General features: G+C 40.5%; 1 protein-coding gene across 6 annotated transcripts in view; it reads left to right on the top strand.

Annotated features, from left to right (window-relative positions):
- Positions 1-3,217: 3,217 nt before the first annotated feature.
- ATG5 (autophagy related 5) overlaps positions 3,218-19,227 on the top strand; it is a 120,736-nt gene continuing 104,726 nt past the window's right edge. For 5 of the 6 annotated variants that reach the window (XR_015802542.1, XR_015802539.1, XR_015802541.1 and 2 more), the window contains exons 1-4: positions 3,224-3,300; positions 4,023-4,177; positions 9,621-9,748; positions 16,787-16,865. Coding sequence is in view for 2 of the 6 variants with exons in the window: in XM_088161958.1 (XP_088018084.1) it covers positions 4,070-4,177; positions 9,621-9,748; positions 16,787-16,865 (315 nt within the window). In the remaining 4 variants the exon portion in view is untranslated. Of the gene's footprint in view, positions 3,301-4,022; positions 4,178-9,620; positions 9,749-16,786; positions 16,866-19,227 lie in introns of all 6 variants that reach the window. The other variant, XM_088161957.1, reaches the window with a different exon arrangement.

Raw genomic sequence — 19,227 nt, forward strand, 5'->3', positions numbered from 1 at the left:
CAGTAGTCACATTATATCTCATGTGTTTATCTACAACCAACTTTGTCTCAGTAGCCTCACTCACCTGCAGAACTATTGCCTTTAAGATCTCACATGGACAATGTATCTTGCTGTGCCTGTGTGTGGTAGCTACACCAGCAGGATGTTTAAATAGGAAGGTAATTTAAATAGCAAGTTATCTCACTTTGTAACTTGACTTTTATTCTCTACCTGGCTTCTTGTACCTAGATCCACCAAAAGACTTGTGTGTTCAATGGAATTCAGTTTTCAGCCTATGAAGTGGAATCCATGTGCCTGAGTCAGGTGCTTATGTTCCTTATATTATATTATACACAAGAGAAAAATGCAAAAGTAAATGTTTAGTCTGTTTGGTAGTCATCATTAATAATCAAGAGAATGCTGATTGTACAATCTGGCTGGCCAATGTAGTGCATCAAGAACTGTAGCAGGGGGGTTTAAGTAAGACCTCAGGAGGTGAGCACAGGCAGCATCAAGGAGTCACATCCTAGCAGTATCACTGATAATAGCTTACAGACTCCTGCCTGTGAGAAAAGAAATGACCTGGCATTACCTTTAGTGATGCTGCTACAATGATCAGTCAAACCCTTCAGCCTACAGATCCTACCAAAACCACCCTTTTCTGTAGGAGAGCTTTGAGGAGTTCATAGGAGGAAAGGGCAAACACTAATCCTGTGGTTCTCCTTGACTTCCTGTAGGGATATCCATATGTGCAAAGCTTTCTGAGAGCTTGCAAATCTTGTCATGAGGAAAAATCTTTGTAAAAATCTTGGGGTTTCTTTTTGTCTGTTTGGTCAGGGTTTTCTGTTTGTTTGTTTCTCCAGTGGTGCTGGCATGTCACAGCAGCTCCACTGGCCAGTGCATCCTCCTGAGACTGGTTTCAGCACACCTGTAACAGCATTAAGGGGGTTCCTTGCAGAAACACACAGAGAAGCCTTGAGTAAATGTGCAGTGCTTGCGGGCTGGATGTCTCTGTAATTGTGGGATCAGTTCTGTGCACGTCTCCTGCCATTCCAGGTCTGCAAGACAATCATTTCCACCCCATCCACACTAGTTAAAACTGTTGTGAGTGCACAGACAATACTTCTGGAGGAACCTCTTCCAACATCATGCCCAACACATGCAAGGTGAGTGTAGCTGCCCATATTCAGGATTGTAAGTGAACTGGTCCCTTCAAAGCATAAAGCCCTTGTAATATCACATGTGCTCTGTGCCTTCTTTCCCTGTCCTTGGAGCAGGCCATACAAAATACTAAGTTTTCTCCAAGTTTACAGCAGTTTACCTCCTTTTTAGATCAACGTGTCACAGAAAACTTCAGAGAGAAGGCAAGGAAAGCTTCCTTGTGTATGTCCCAAATTGCAAAGGTGCCACAGCTTAACTTTTTGCTTATAGAGCACTAGCAAAAGAGATATTTTTTTTTTTATTAGGCCTCATGTTTGTAATATTATGTTTTACCAAAAAGAGGTCATCATTATGATCTTATTTAAACTGGGAAAAAATTAAAATGAGCCTTTCAGATTATTCTAATCCTTCAGATGACTGAAAAAATACTACAGTTCTGCAAATCATACTGTTGGCTCAGCAACACGCGAACTTATTAAAATGACAGTCTTCGGGTAAACCCCACCGAAAGTCTATAATAATTGCAGGTAGTTCCCGAATTCCTGAAGACGCCGTCAGCAGCCGTGGCCACTGCATGACATCTGGTGGCCACAAGGCAGCATGGCCAGAACGTGGCACTACTGAAACCGCCGCCCTAGCACCCGCTAAAACCACACCGTATCAGCTCTCATCCCAGCGTGCCTAAACACCGCTCTGAGATGTTTGCTGCAGGTGTACATCTCGCCACGGAACAACCGAGCTTTGACAACTGCTAGCATGTAGCACAATAGGATACATATCTTCCTTGGGAATTATGATGTTCCCTCCCCGAGTGTTGATCTTCCCCTGCACTCCTACAGTTGTAGGACATCGAGATGGGGATTTGCAGAGCGACAGAATAGCAGGACGCGTTCTTTGAAGTGCAGAGGTCGACTGCACTGTGAACTTGCACCTACTGAGCTGATAAAAAAACAATCCAGAATGATGCTTTGGTATGCAAGGGGCGTCACTGGTGGCAACAGGTTCTCCTCATCCTCCTGTGATCATGGTATAAAATCACAAAATTATAGACTAATATAATATGAAGGGTTGGAAGGGATCGTAACTATTATCTAATCCAAACCTGCCCTTGTATGGCAGATTTGGATTAGATAATAATCCAAATATGGATTATTTTCCAATAATAATCCTCCCACTGGACCAGGTTGACCAAAGTCTTATTCAACTTGGCATTGAACACTGCCAGGCTGGGGCACCCACAGCCTCCCTGAGCAACCTATTCTAGTGCCTCACTACCCCCACAGTAAGCAATTTCTTCCTAATACCCTAACTAAATTTCCCATCTTTCAGTTTGTACCTATTTCTCCTTGTCCTATCACTACAGTTCCTGAAGCAGAGTGCCTTTCTGGCTTCCCAGTAGGCCCCTTCAGATACTGGAAGGTTTCCATGAAGTCTCCACACAACTTTCTCTTCTCCAGGCTGAACAGCCCCAACTTTTTCAGCTTGTCTTCGTAGGAGAAGGGGCTCTAGTCCTCTTACCAACTTTGTGGCCTCCTCTAGACTTGCTCCATCTAAGATCTACTAGAGAAAAAGTCACAGAATATTCTGAGTTTTAAGGGACCCATCGAGTTCAACTCTTGGCCTTGCACAGACACCCCATAAAGCCACACGATGTGCCTGAAAGCACATCTAAACGCTCCTTGAACTCTGCGAGGCTTGGTGCTATGATTACTTCCTTGGGAAAGTAGGAAAAAGAACAATCGGGTAAGAGAAAAACAGAGAGATTAAGTGCTCAAAACCCTCAAACGCACGGTCCATCGGCTAAGCGACCCCGCCGATGCCTCAGGAGAGGGCCCATGGCCGGGTCCAATTCAGCTACACCCCTGTGACTCTCCGTCTCCAGCGCTGCAGCACCGACAGCGCTCTCGAAGCGGCTCAGGACCGACCCCGGGACCACCTGCAAGACCGACCGCCGGACCCAGCCCTTCCCACCGGGCCGGCCGGGACCCGCCCCGCCCCGCCGCTTCCGGCTTCCGGCGCCGGCTGGGGCGGGCGCGCGGGCCGGGCGGAAGCCCTGCGGCGGGCGGCGCGTGCGCGGGGGCGTGGCCGCGGCGGGGGCGCGGCCGCCGCTCAGTTCCTGCCCCGCGCGCGGGCGGGCGGGTGTCGCCGGTCGCGACAGAGGTAACGGCCCGGCCCGGCTCGCGCGGCCCCGCGCCCCCTCGGCGGGGCTCCCCGGCCGGGCCCGCCCCAGGCCCGGCCGCTGCCCGGGACAGCGCGCCCGGCGTTGCCGCCGCGGCGCTCTCCGGTCTGGCCCCATGGGGCGGGAGCACCGCTGATTCACCTCGGGTTGCTGCTGGCAGTGAGGGAGGAGGGAGGCGGATAGACAGGCAGACAGACGGCCGGAGTGAGAGACAGATCCCGCGGGGCCTGTCCGGGCCCCGGTCGCCCCCCTGTCTCAGAGCGGCGCTGGGCGATGCTGAGGCCCGTCCTGCGGCCTCGGTGACCCCCGGCGGTCCCCGCCCCCGCCGGAGAGCCCGGCTCCTTTCGGCGTTCCCTCCCGCTTGTCTGCGGACGCGGGCTCTGCCCCTGGCACCGGGGCCTCTCCTGGTGCCGGGAGCTACCGGGCGGTAACGGGAAGGCACCTTTTGGCTCTGTGACTGGGGTGTGATAGAGCCTTAGGAAATGCTCATTTACGTTTCACTTCCTATCCACCATGTGTTTGTAGTTGGGAACTTAATTCGTCCCGTTCTTTCTACTAAGTGATGAATTTAATGTCCCAGTGACAGCGTTGGTCATCCTGCAGGAACGTAGTTGTGGGAGTACCTTTAACAAGATGTATTTTATTTGCAGTCGTGCTGACTTGTTTTATTTTCGGGGGTGGGGAAACTGGGTTACATTTGTAGCTGAAGAAACAAATTGATCTACATGTACTTCACTGTCCATTGGAAGAATGACAGATGACAAAGATGTACTTCGAGATGTGTGGTTTGGGCGAATACCGACCTGTTTCACTCTGTATCAGGATGAGATAACTGAAAGGGAAGCTGAACCCTACTATGTGAGTATGACAAAGGTAGCCACAAATAGTCCAAGGCCGTGGTTGTGTTTGTTTCCTTCATTCTCATCACGTGTACTACTGCATGTTGTGAAAAAATCCGACTTCTTTTCTTATTCTTGGTAGCTTCTGAAAGTAAACATATAAACATGCTGTGTGACTTCATCTTTCTTCCCAGCAAATGGAAAACTTCAGCCTTTTTTCACTAGGGAGAGAAACTTACCACAAATAATTAAGATCTTTGAAAAAATACATAGAAAGTCAGCGAGCGACTAGGTAAAGGGGAGGAGGCCGGATGTGAGTTTGTATGTTTTTGGATAATGGAGGAGGAGAACTTCTATTAATGCAGAAATAATTTAGTTAGACTTATGAACTCTTAAACATTAAGGTTGGTCACTGTGTAATACAGCTCTTAATGAGCCCTGGCTCTGTGGATGACTTCTGCTCATTTTCTTTTCTTTTCTTTTCTTTTCTTTTCTTTTCTTTTCTTTTCTTTTCTTTTCTTTTCTTTTCTTTTCTTTTCTTTTCTTTTCTTTTCTTTTCTTTTCTTTTCTTTTCTTTAGTTCAGCAGCCATAAGAGATCTAGCTCAGAAATAATAAAAGGACTTTAGTGGTCAGTCAGAACACTGCCTGAATGGGATTGCTAGCTGATGATAAAAAAAGCGTGATGGATGTATTTGAGTTATAACAAGGAACAGCTTTCTATAATGATCTATTTATTTATAGTGTTCTCATCAGTTTTCATTCTTTCAGCACCTAATAGACATCTAATTGAGAAAGAATGTTAGCTGATTCAGTGAAATGCATATTTGAAATGTAACAAGTATATGAGAGGGAAATCTTGAACTTTTTTTTTCATGAGATTCCGAAATTCTATGGTCTTATCATATCCCATTCCACACTTTTTTTTCTGTGTTCAATAGCATCTTTGTGTCATCAGTTTCTCATTTGCATGGGTTGTTTTGAAACCTAATAAACTATTAGTGCTTTTTCTTCAGCAATAATAGTGCTCCTCTTTGTCTCTTTTAGTTTCATTACTGGTAAAAGATAAGTGCTTCATATTTGTTAACTTATTGCCAAATACATGTAAGCTACCTAAAAGTCTCAGATTTTAAATTATACATATGAGTAAAATGCATTTGCTTACTTTGTATAAGAGCTACTTGAAAGGTATGAGTTTAAATTTAGAGGCGTGCAGCCTTGATCTGTTTAACATTGGCATGGAAACCATGAAACCATGTTAACCTCATGGTGTGGCCAGCTTTCTAAGTCATTTAAATTATTTTAAGGTTGTAGAATTTCTTTTATTTACTCCATGTAAAGTGTACACAAAAATTCTCGATGCTTAATTCTTTCTTTCTGCAAAATGTGGTTACTCGCAGATGACAGTTCTAAAATTTTAGCTTCTTCATTTTTCAGTTCATGTTGGAGCTGGTAATGCAGCTTTGTGTCTTTGGAGGGACCAGGGATTTATAATAGTATAAGGCAGAATAGTAGTCAAGATTTTAAGTCATGGTGTAGTTCTGATAGTTTCAGAGTGTGATTGCATTAATGTTTTTGTTCAGATCTAGACTGCATTTGCAATATGTTTTCATCCTTTCCACTTCCTGCGCCCAGGTTGGCATCACAGAGCAGTCAGTCCATGGGCTGAATCATTTTTCACGTGAAGCTGAAGCAGCAGATGGGCTTCAGCTGCTAGTGGACACTTGGTGTATGGAAGCAAACTTGAGCTAAATCAAAGTAAAATATCATCAAAATACCTAAAATTATGGGTAAAGTAAAAACGTATATGTAGTTAACATTTCCAGCCCTTGACATCAACTCTTCAGCTTTACATGTTTCCTCTTACTTGTTAGTATAGATACAACCTCTGTATTCCAGACTGCCTTTTATAAATGGAAAGACTGCATGGGAAGGAAATACTGGCATCGGTAAGCTGTGAGAGGAGAAAGGATTCTGCTCTGAGAAACTTGCTTTATGAAGATGAAGGATGACAGATATGGAGGGTGAGGGGTTAGAAAAACAACCCAGAGTCTGTGGGATGGATATCAGTTTTTGTGAGAGTGGTGTCAGGAGAGCCCTGTCTGTCAGATGGGTTAGTGCAGCACAGGAGTTGAAGCATGTGTGTATCACCTTCTGGCACTGTGCAGGGATAGGACAAGTAATCTAAAATTAACTTGTCTATCTTTTGAAAAGAGTGGTGACATAAATACTGGGCAGCTCTGGTAGAACACTGTCCCACGTCTTAATATAGTCATATAGGGTAGGTTTCTGCAGTTATGCTAGAAATGGATACATCCATTTTCTTCGGAGTGTTACATGCAGATGCTTATATTTTGAGTGGCAGCATATTTAGGAACAGTTTGCTTGAACTACTTTTGTTGCTGATCTGTCTGGTTTTTCTCTCATTCTAAAATGGATATGCATTTTATTTTAAAATTATATACTATTTGGCTCTTGGTGCAAGCAACAGTTAGAAAGAAAAGGGTAAAAGAAGTATACATGAAGCAGAGACTCATTGGCTGAGACTTGTCAGATGTATAAAGAACAAAATTACAGCAGGATACAGTCTTAGGATGATGCTCTGCCCAAGGAGCTCGTCTGTAACAGGACCACTCTTTAGATTGCTGGGTGTCAAAAGTATTCTTTTGTTAAGATATCTGCAGAAGAGAGCAATGTGAAGCCATTCCATATTAAAATGTTTTGTTTCATCTCCCTTGACACTTTAGTGATCAGACCAGTCCAGTTCTTGTTAAATCTGTAATTTTTCTGTTCTAGTGCTTTGCATGTAAAAATACTGTATGCTCTGTGGATATACCTGGAGAGGTACTCTTTATACAAAGGTTATATTGCAAGCATTTACTTAGGCATTAGGGGTTCTTTGTATTTCATTTTACCTTCTGGTCAGTAGGAAATCATTCCTGGTTATTATGATTAAATACTGTGGCAATATGTAGTATTCTAAAGGAAGGTGTTGTAGTTTGTGTAATTTTGGGGATGACATTTAGGGACTGTTGTGAGGATTTATTCTGCTTGGTGATGTATTTGGAGATTTACTTTTCTTAATGAAGAGAACTCATGATCTTGTTATCTTTCAGTGGGTGGGGAAGGGATATTAAAAGGGGTAACAAAGTGAAAATGTGTTTAAACTGCTTTTAAAGATCTCAACAGATTTAGTATACTTGTAAATCTCTAAAACTAGAAAAGTGGTAGAATTTTGCTTCTGCTATGGAAGGGGATGATTATATCAAGGTAAAAGAGCTGGAGAGACCAAAGAGTTCAGTATGTTTACAAATGCTCAGCATCTCTGAAAAACAGGTAATTCCTGTTAACTGCTGTGTTTTGTACAGTTGTACAGTTTTTATTAAAGGCTTTTGGGAGTGCTGGCCATGTTCTGTTAAATTCAGTTGAATATGGTTTGGTTATTGCCTGTGTTCTCGAATTCTGTTGAAGTAGGAACTGGGTTGTTCTTTCACAATGTAAACTGAAGTAGAATATTTTACAGAGGAAGTTATGCAGTTTAAAGGGTTATGTGAAACACTGTTGCAATAAATGTTTTAATATATTTATCAATTCCAGCATGGCTGTGCTACATGCAACATGCTGAAAATTGGCTTTTGTAAAAGAGTCCTAGTAAGTCTCATCAGAGTACACCATCATTAATTTAACTGCACATATCATGCAGAAATAGCATGAAATTATTACCAAAAATATGTGGGTTTGATTGGTATAGCCTGAACTGTATTGTCTCAAGAACAATCAGTGAATATATGTAGAATTAGGTAAGTAAAGGATAAGTTTATGTTGTCATTCAAGTCATTAAATTACCAAACAATTCTTACTTTAATGTTTACATAACTTCATTGAATTTATTGAGTTTGTTTACCTTCTGAAAATGAAGGCTGTGTTTTGATTACATTGCTCCTATGAAACAAGGCAGAAACAATGTGATGATGGTAATAAAAGCAGCAGTTGGAAAAAGAAAGCCATATGGTACATGAAAAATGGAGTGTTAACTTACATGATGGCTGTGGTAGTGGTGAGACTTGGCCTTATGTAATTTTATAAAATTGTAAAATTTAGCTGTGTCAGAGATGTAACCTAATGTGGCATTATCAAAAAGATGAATCTGTTCTTCCAGCAACCTGATGTACTCACCATACTTCTTTATGAATTGGTTATTTACAAATTGTAATATCATGGACAAAATACTATTTGATTTATATATCAAATTGTGGTCTAATTATTGGAGAAATTCTGGAAGAATATTGCAGCAGAGATCAAGTTTTCTGTCAGGCAAAATATATCCTTACATGGTTTGGGATGTCAGTACCACAGACATTCACTTAGGGCCTGGCATTATTTATATACTGTAAGAAAATACTTCAAGAAACAACACTAGTTATGAGGAACACTGGAAAACAAATGTTTCTCTAAACATGCAAAATATAATCTATATATCCCTTAGGCCCATCTATTTTGTTAATAATTATGAAGCAGAACTTTACAGGATGGATACTATTAATTTAAAATGTCTGCTCTAAAGTGAATTGATATTTTACAGAGATGTTAATCTTTACTTGTTGACATACTGAAAAGCATTGTTTGTTAATGCTTACGGATTGATTTATCTCTGATTAATGTGCCACACAGTAATCAATCAATTCACTGATTTTACAGAGTGCTTGGGCCTGAGACTTTTAAAAAAAGACAGTAGAGAAGATGTTGCAAATAAAAATAGCACAAAAGTAGTTCTGAATTGAATAGTTACACTTAAGAATAGAAGATCACATCTGAAAAATCTGTAAGAATGTGTCTTGTTTCAACTAATAAAGTATTTGCAGTTTTCTTTCTAATTTTAGTTGCTGGGTGAAGGTTAAATAGTGGAAGAATAGTAGTCTTGACTAGTAGGTTGAACTGGCAAACCCAGTGCAAAGAAAATCGAAAATGACAGCTATTGGAAGTACAAAACACTTGGAAACCAAATCCTTAAGCATCTAGTTTTCATTTGGTTTTTTTCCTTGTGTAGGAATTTATATTTTGAGAAAATAGCTGATACACCATTGCTCATTCTTTTCAATTAGAAGTTAGAATCTCCTCTTGTGTTCATACTGAGAAGGTTTAAAACGTCATTATTTAAATACAGAAAAGCAGAAATTGAAGTCCACTGTTCTCCCTCCTCACCCCACTGAAAGAATCAAGTACTTAATTTTTTACTTTTTTGGTGTTAATATATTGGATACTGCTATTCTGCATCTTCTGAGTAGGTCAATTTATAGCCTTTCACTGACCATTAAGAAGTAAACTGTCTAAAAGACCTCTTACCTTAAAAAGGAGAAGAAGAGTGCTAACCAAATTTTATTTATGATAATGCATACTTGTTACAGATTTTTACTAGTTTAGTATATTTTATTTGCACTTAAAGATTCTGTAATTTTTTTTTCAGTTGCTTTTGCCAAGGATAAGCTACTTGACACTGGTAACAGACAAAGTGAAGAAACACTTTCAGAAAGTTATGAGACAAGAGGAAGTTAGTGAAATATGGTTTGAATATGAAGGTACACCACTGAAATGGTGAGTTTATTGAACTTTGTACTTTATGCAGTTCATGAACCTGGGAACATAGAGAGTTGCCAGGTTCAGCACAGTGTCAGTAGTTTTTCTAAAGTAATCATTCTAATCATTCCCTTGAGTTTCAAAGATGGCAAAAGAGGAGGAGGGTAAGAAATGCATGTTTTTGGGGAAAAACAAGAAGGTTTAATGTTGAACATAATTTTGTATTATTCTGCTTGAATTTTTACTGTATGCATAAGACAGAGGTTGCTGCACTTACTGGTTTTGTTCTCGTTGTTACCATAATTCAGAATGCTTGTGGTTTTGGTTTTACCGTTGCTTGGAGTAGAATTGCCAAATAAATCTTCCTTTAACATATTCTACCTTCCTAAAAGCTGTCTAGTAGCACAGATAGGAAGTAATGGAGTCTGAATGCAAATAGCATATATGCATGATGGTAATAAAACATGAGTAGCCTTCACTGTTCACTTGTGTGATATGTGCTTGTAAAAATCTAATATTGATCTGCAAGTGTTTGTTGAATTCAATTAGTTCAAGTTTACTGGACTAATTGTTGTTGATACTGGTTTTATTTTGTCCCATAGTCTGTTAAAACTATCTTCTTTTGGGTTTTTCGTTTGTTGTTTTAGTTTTTTTGTGAGAGGTTAGGGAATTGGACTGATATAGTTGATTTAATTAATTTTCATAAATACTTTTCATCAGGTTTTTTACTTCTTCTGCTATTACAGAGTTTTAAAGAAAATATTTTGAGAGCTGAAGTCTTTGCTAGTTCTGTATAGATAGCATCAGCCCTCCAGAAGGTATTTAGTATTTTGAATGTTTAAGGCATTTTTATCTCTTTTTATTTCTTATATCATCTTAGGAAAGAAAACTAGTGAATTTTTTTAATCTTACTGAAACTGGATTGTCTTGTGATTAGCAAGCATCGCATAATGGAGTCCCTGTAGATTTGGTGATGCAGTAGATGTCTTCTTGTAATTTGTTTCTTTGAGACTAGCCTAGAGTAAACCTCGAAAATATGTAAATAGAAATCCATAAAAATGACCTCTTTAAACCTTTATTACAACTGACTGGCAAAACCAGCTTTAGACATCCAAATAAGTGGGATTTAACAAGAAGTGGCATCTTACGTGCCACAGTAATGTTGAGTCATGGATACTACCTAAATAAGCAGCAAGGTACTGCATTTATCCCAGTGTGTTCATAATCCCAGATAAATACTGGGAGAAAACTAGTTTTCACTAGAGTTGTAACAAGAAAGGAAAGAGAGGCTTTGTACTTCAACCAAAAATAGATGCATATTTTCTGTAAGTTTTCAAATACCATGATGTTTAAACTAGAATTAAAACAAAAACCTGTACAATATAGGTATAGAATAAAAATGTAGCTTGTAATTCTAACCTTAAGAGTTATTAAATTCATTGAGTGTAGAAATGAAAAAAATAGTGTAATGATGATCTGTTAAGTAAGGCTCTCATCTTTCAGAAAAATGAAGCCTATTCTGCCAGGAACAGCTCCACTGATTTTGGTGGAATTGCTTTTCTAAGGAAAGTACTATTTGTAAACCAGTATTTTAGGAGAGCAGTAATCCCATAAAGAGCCAAAGCTTCTTCAGGGGAAGACACAGGAGCTGAGAATTAGATTGAGCTAGTAGTTGATAGAGAGAGAATAGCGGGCATTAATGTTTAATCTTTTTAGCTATGACTTGTGCATTCAGACTCAAATAGAACTTGATAATAATATTGTTTATTCTAATTATTTACTTCACACAGTGAGGTCTTATTGCTTACAGTGCGTGCAGTTTCATACCTAGTTGGGATGAAGTCTGTATCTGTTCAGATGCAGCTTTTCCATTTTCCAGCGAGATTTTGGAGGAAGTCTGAAACGTAGTTTCAACTTCAGGAGCTGCAGTGCATGGGTCAAGTTCTTAAAGGAGAGCAAAGCTCTCCAGGCCTCTAATTAAATTGGCCTGAGATCTTTGTCTTGCTGAGAGTGTTGGGACAGGGGAAGATGGATTCTTTGCCTGCAGGAGGTGTGTGCTGGGGAAGGGTCTGTGTCACCAAGGTAAGGAGTTTCAGGAAGAGATGATCAGACTGTGCAGCATTAGAGACTATGGAAGGAAACGGATCAAACCTCGGACCATCCTGCAGCTACAGGAGACTAAACCTACAACCACACTGAAGGAGATGCAGGCAAAGACTGTGATTACTGGATTAGAAAACAGTCTCTTAAGATTTGGAAGAGCTGGAAGTTTGACTTCTTGCAACAGGAGGAATGTTCCTTCTACACCTGCATTTCTGTGACTACAGCATAGGTTCAGTGCTCTGGTTGCAGGTTAAGGACTGAAAGTGTTGGCCGGTGATGCATCTAATATGGCTGAGCCTGAACTGTGAAATTAAGTCAAAAGTCTGTATTCTGCTTATTGTACTTTCTCCAGGACTTCTAACTCTGCCATTTCATGGTCACTGCATCTAAAGCTGCCACTGATTATCACAACTCTTTTGTCACAACTGATAAGTAACAGATTCAGCTTTGGGTTATCTCAGGTTCATTCAGTGTCTGTATCAAGAAATCTTAACTGCTTGTGTCACACTGTGTTGCTTTTCTAGAAGATGTGAGAGATTTACAGGAAATAGGGTCTGTCATGTAGACACTTACTGATTTGTTTAAAGAAGGCTTTATCTATTTTCTCACCTGGATTGCATGATCTGTTGCCCTTACTAGTCCCTCCTCTGTTCCTGAACCACAAGAACTCAACCAACCTGTTGTCTGTCCTATTAAGTTTCATACATCTAAGCTGCTCCCTGACATGGAAGACAACCCTCTGTCCTCATCTGCTCTGCCTGCCTTCACTAAGCAGATTATGTCTGTCCTTCCACAGCAGTATTCCAGTTGTGCAAGCAGTCTCACTGTACCTCAGGTAGCCCAAGACTCTCCCAGTAATGTCATACCATGTGCAGCTCTAGCTTTTCCTGCTTGTTTCCCAAGCTATGTGCACTTATCTAGATACTTAGGGTGGACTCTCTTCTACCTTCTTTTATGACTTTCACCACTTGCTATCCACCCATGTCCATTAATTTCTATTTATCTGTGGGTTGTTATTTACACTTCTGTTGTTTATGGTCTAAAGCTCTCACCAGGCTGGGTAACCTTAAGGCAAAGATACTTTTGTCTGACTTAGGTGGATTCCATATCTCCCTAGCAGTCCATTATCCCCAAAGAGTATTCTATGTCTGTAAGAGCCAAGTAAGTCCTTGTTGTTGCACCAGCTGCATAACCAGCTCCTGACCTGCAGATGCCTCTCTTGACCTATCTCCTTCAATGGCAAAATTGTGGACATGCGTCCTTGGCCCTAGAACTTGTAGAGTCACTTTTGATACTCTCAGGGGTTCTGTTGCTGTGCTTAAAATTTGTGCCCGTGTGGGTAAACAGCAAGGACTAATAAGCCAAGCAGAGGACAACTTTGCCAGTCTGCAACTTTTTAGCAAGCAGCAGACCTCTGCAGTTTAACAAGTAAAGTTGGCAGTTGGGGCTCTCCCCTCTAGGATAGAGTCTCCTATGCTATGAATGCTTCCTGTGACTGTGGATGTGTTGTTCAGACAGCTCTGATGCTTCCTCAGAACTTCCAGCCTCTTGTCTCACACTGAAGCACTGCCAGTGGTTGGAGAAGGCCTGCCCTCTCTTGGCCAGAGGTTAAGGAAACCTTTCTGTCTGTCCATCCAGGAGCTGCTCTGGCAGTCACACGCTTGGACCACCTGAGCTGGGACCAAAGCCCCTTTGCAGCAGGCAGCTCCAGGGAGCTGAAGGGTCCCTGGCTTGACTCCCTGCACACCCCACACCCACACAGTCAGACAAGCTTTCCTTACCCTCTTGACCCTCAGTTTCCCATAGCAGAGCCTCAGGCATCTGGATCCTTAAAAGATCTTAGTTGTGGTGTAACAGCAGAATGACAGCTTGAACTGGTTCCCCTGAGCAGGGACCCCAAACCAAGGAACCCCTGGACTTTTATAGCCTCACTGTCTGTGTGTGATAGTGTGGGGTTTTTCCTCTGTGTCACTGGCTCCTGCCGTGTCCCTGAGTGTCCGGTCACCTGGCAGGGTCACAAGTCCCCATGCCCTTTCCTGTGCAAAGGGTCAGCACCAGTTTTGGCCTCTTGCTTGGGGCTCCCATCACCCGGAGCTCAACCTGCAGCTCCCTCTGCAGCTGCACACTGAGCTATTGGCATTGAATGGATTCCTCAACACCAGAGTGTAGGAGCGTCAGTGGGTAGGACGGTCAGGACTGACGGAGAGGAGAGATTTCTAAAGCCAGGTCTTGGAACCTGTGGTTTATTGCAAAGGGTGTGGGTGAAAAGGCCCTGCTTGGAGCTGCCAGTCACAGCTCGGAGCAGGCCTGTAAGAGTAGGAGAGCAAGAGTAAGAAGAGTAAAGAGAGTAAGGGGTAAGAGAGGTGAGAGGTAGGAGATGTTCCTGTTACAATACAATAGATCTTCTGTGTTGAATATTCTAATTTTCACTAACTAATCTAATAGAAGATACAAATGCTATAGTATTTACATACAGCCTATAAGGATTATTACATTACCATACTGTGTTACACTTTAAACCCTAAAAACTACTCTTTAGACCCCTTCTGCCAAGCTAGTAGGGTCTTCTCTGACCCTTGGACCTGTCTGCAAGCAGAGGGAATTGTTCAGTTAAGAGGGAATTACTTTCAGCTGGCCATACTATTGTTTTCTAGCTGTTCAGTAACTAAGACTTGGTATCTCAAAGATGGCTTTCATTTCAATCTCACTTATAGTTTTCATATTCTTAAAATCTTTTGCCAGGCAATCATATTTATAAGGTTTTTCCTGTTTCATCTTCCCCAACACCAGAGTTCACACAACTCTGGTCCCCTCCATCCTGTGAGTCCCCACTGACCACTCCAATGACTGCTGATTCTTTCTCTCCAGATTCTCACCTTTGTGAGATCTTGTTGAAGATGCCATTAATCTATACATCTTCCCTGATGCTGTACAGCATCTTGACTTCCTGCAGCTCCTTAGCTTGCTGACATAGCTCCTCACTAATGTGCACCTCTTCTAGGCAAAGACATTTCCTCTGCTTGTTCCAACCCTCAGGAGAGGTCCCAAGCTCTCCTGGCAGCCTGAAACCCTAGAGAGCCTTTCTCAGGAGCCCTCCCTGAGTGATGCCACTCTGTGCTGGAGTAGTTTCTTCAGCAGATGCTAGGGGATGACACCTGCAGCTTGTTTCCATTCTGTCTGAGCACTTGCACGTGGCTTCCAGTGGAGTTTTTATCCCTTTTGTGTGGGTTGTGTTCTAGCCCAGCTATTTGTATAGGTGGCTCTCTAGCACCAACTGGATGGATGCTTTACCCTTCCTGTTCATAAATTAGCAGAAGACAGAAGGTCAGAGCGCCATTTGATCAGGCATCTATTAACTCTACAAAGCACAGGGATTTTACTGATCAAAGAAATTTGATTACATGAACTTTACTTTGTAATCTTAACTGATTAGAAAATACAAATGTAGGCCAAGACTTGATGCAGGAGTTTTTGCAGTGGTTTTCTTCTTCTTAGTTATCTTTTTTGTTGTATAAATTGAAAGTAACTGGAAGTCATTGTTCACATTGAAAATTTGTGTTCATCTAATTATCAAATCTGATTTTTATTACTTAACTCACCTGGGAAACCACTCTTTCATGGAATTCTTGCTGAATCCCTGTTAAGTGTTTAGTACATGATTGGCAGTTAGTAGCAAAATATTCATGGTAAAAACTTGAGCATTAGCAATGGATCAGGATAAATATGGATGCGCATCCTCTTTATTCTCAGGTAAGCTCAGGAACTGTAGTAGTATTTTGGGTTTTATTTTGCTATTGAGGTGAATTTGTCTTCGCTTTGGAGTGGCTCACCCGTAGAGGGTGCTAAAGCACTGTTGTGTGAGTGTTTCACCGGTCTGGAAAATGGCTTGGCACAGGTGCTGTTAAAGCAACGCTCTCGGTTTGTTCTCTTGGGACTTTCAAAACTTATGTACGTGCTTGAGTCTGTGACCTGTGATCGGTCACATTTAATTCAGTGAAACTACTGACTTTACAGTTCAGTGTGTGTTTCTCTCTTTGTAGGAAGAAAAGCTAGTCAGACTCTTTGGGTTATGATTTTTGAAAGATAAGAGAATGGGTCTTGGTATGCTGAATGTAAAAAAAAAAAAAAAAAAACAAAAAAAAAAACCCCACCACTTTATCAAAAATCTTGCCAATATTTGTGTGTGAGAAAACTGTACAAAGAGGGTTTTTTTACAGTGTCTGTGGAAGTTTTGTGTGTGTGATATATGTTCCATACACTGCTGGGGGCTGTGCATTCTAATGAGTTTTAAAGAGAGAAAGCTGAGACCGAAGTGAATATTTGTCAGAAGCAAACTTTTTTTGTGTAACTCCTTTAATCTAGACTACCATTGAAATACAAAACTCCAATTAATTAATTTTTTCCTCCCCTTTCATTCTTCTTGATTTGATAGTAAAGATACAGAGTTGATCTAACATCTTTCAGCCTTTGTACAGATACGTAACTTTTTCACTCTTCTACTTATTCTCTGCCTTGATAGATCAAGCATGTGGGGGAAGGAAAGGATGTTGGGGTCAGTGTGGTATGAACCCAGGACACTGAAGCATCTGAAAGCATGTGTGCTTTTCTGTCAGACTAGCTATTCCTGGTCTGATGCTTTTTAAATAAAATTACTGTTTTGGAAAGTTCAGCAAAGCAGCTGTAGACCACTTAAAGCTGTTGCAAAAGTAGCAGTGTTTTGTGGGCGCAGCTTGGAGACCACAGGTTTAGATATTGAACATGTACATTCCAGACTTGATTCTGCCTCTCAGAGTCTAAACTTGCCTGTATAACTTTTCTAAGTAAGCAATAAAGAATGCTAATTGTGGGAGTCAAACAGCTATTTTGTGTGTGTGTAAATGCAGGTATGTTAACTGTGGTATGTAGAATTAAATACATGGCTTCAATATTAAATTAATATCTTGTAATTTTTAGGCATTATCCAATTGGTTTACTCTTTGATCTCCATGCATCAAATACAGCCCTTCCTTGGAGCATCACAGTGCATTTCAAGGTAAATTGACATAGAACCTTTTTTTAAGAACGAGTGAGCACCAGATTGCATGACATTTGGAAGCTAGGAAAAGGTTTCATAGCTATTTCATAAAACATGTGAATGGTGTGATTTGAAAGGGAGAATATTCATTGTTAGGATGCATTTAAAGGCTTCTGTAAATCTGCAACTATTTTCCATGAGATGGTGTGCGCTTTTACTGGACTTTCCATAGAAAATTCATCTATTATAATCTCAAAATCCAAAATTGTTTTTCAAGTTATGAGGCTTATGATAGCAGGACTTCCTATAATATTTTAAATTTTAATTTTCTTGAGTTGACTGAAGATTGAGAAGTGCCTGAAGTTGAGAAGATGGAAATGTGCTCGTCCTTTTAGGCACATTTGAACATGGATATGAGATGCAACATAAATCTTTGGAGTCAGGGAATGCTGTTGTTCTTAATGTTGATCCCTTTTAGAGAACTGAGTGAAATGAATTTCGTCTTGTGACAGCTTAGTCACAGGAGAGACATTATTTTGATTATGCATTGTAAACCCATTAAGTATGACTTAATAGCACTACTGATCTTTGCTCAGAATGGAACTTGAACACGGTTAGCTTTGGTGCAGAATTCTTGCATACTCTGTAATGCGTTGAGATGCATTAATAATTCCAGGTATGTTTTGAAGTCAAAAGCACAACTACAAATCATGATATTTAACTTTAAAATGTTAATTTCTCCATTGTAAAAGAAACAGTGCAATAGGAAAACTCAGCTGCATTAATAGGCTTGACTTTAGCATGTGAGAGATTTGAGTGAAATGAAAAACATATTGGGAAGCACTTGTGTTGTATGTTTTCATTGAAACAATTCTCAAAGGTGTGTTAGAAAAGCTTTTTCCAACAGTAATTCGTTCTTTTTGGAAGTGTACACTGAAACCATACATTCTTATAGTATGTATTCTACATGTTGGAACTTCTAAAATGACCAACTTAATGGATCTGAAGTTGGGGATGTTTTTGAAACCATTGTAATTGCTACACTTGTCCGATAAATGTCAGAGACCTGGGATGAGGAAACTTCCACAATGTCCTGAAGAAAATGTAGGGCATCTAGTTTCATAAACCATGGTTTAATTGTTATGTTCTGAGAGCTCTGGGATATTAACAGTGGCAATGTGGGGATGTTGCCATCTCAAAGTAGAGGCATCTTGAAAATTAAGTTGCAGCACCACAGTGCTTTTTAATCAGCAACATACATTTGACTTTAATGTCTTTGAGTTGCTGCTTGCCAAAAGATCAGCTACTTTTTCTCAAAGGTGTACATTAAAGATCAGCAGAAATAATGTTAAAAGTTGATGTAATTTAGTAATATAATACTGTGGGGTTAGCACCTGCATAATCTCTCTTCCCATTTTGATGTAATCTGAAAGTTTATTTAAATAAAACCCCTCTGAATCCATAAGTCAAAACATAACTGAAAGATATCAAAGTATCAAAATATTGAAGTTTTCATGTATTACAGTTTCTTACAGCTGAATAGTTTAGATGTGGAATTTTTAACTAGAGTATTCTTTTCATTTCTATGTAGTTATTCTTCAAAGAGTTGTAATTTTTATTTGGCTTAATTAAACAGTGTTAGATTTTATGGGTTTAACTTTTGTTGTCGTGGCTGTCTCCTTTCTTCTACCAATGCATGCAGTCAACAACAGATACCTCACACATCTGTAAAATGTTTTTCAACTTCTTTTTTAAAGTCAGACTCCCTCTATCAGGTTTCTTTGTTTGAAGTTAAAAACATGGGAAAGGTTTATTTGTGTTCAGCAGAAGTTTTCAAGTTGATAGATGTTTGTAATTGTCCTCCTGTGTTATGTACACAGACCAAATCATAAACGTGCACTGGTTTTTGCATTAAAGAAACAGTTTGATAATTTGTACTTCTGGTATGCAATAAAATTACATGCCTTGTATCTTGTAAAGTTGAAAAATAGTTGCATTAAATAGTTGTAGAAGGATGAGGCTGAACAGCATACTGGGGTCTGAGAATCATGAGAGGCTGGGAAGTTGCTTTTGTTATCCAGGTGTGGCTTTACGGGAAGGAGGGAAATTCTATCCCTTCCTGGTAAAATCATCTCACCTTACTCTCTGGCTTGTTTAACACTATTCACATTCTCAGTGTGGTAACCACCTCTCCAGATTTTGGGCAGTAGGTAAGTGGTGAACTGCTCTGGAAATAGTAGCACTGTTGGAGGAGAGGAAATCATGTGTGCCAGGGGAAAGGCTGGGTTCTGCTGTACCCACTGTCTGCTGGTGCCTGCCTCTCTACGCATGACCTGATGTACAGGAGGAGAGACGGCATCTGTCCTTGTGTGACAGTCGT

This window comes from Sturnus vulgaris, chromosome 3, assembly GCF_052056855.1.
Source record: "Sturnus vulgaris isolate bStuVul1 chromosome 3, bStuVul1.hap1, whole genome shotgun sequence".
Taxonomy (NCBI): domain Eukaryota; kingdom Metazoa; phylum Chordata; class Aves; order Passeriformes; family Sturnidae; genus Sturnus; species Sturnus vulgaris.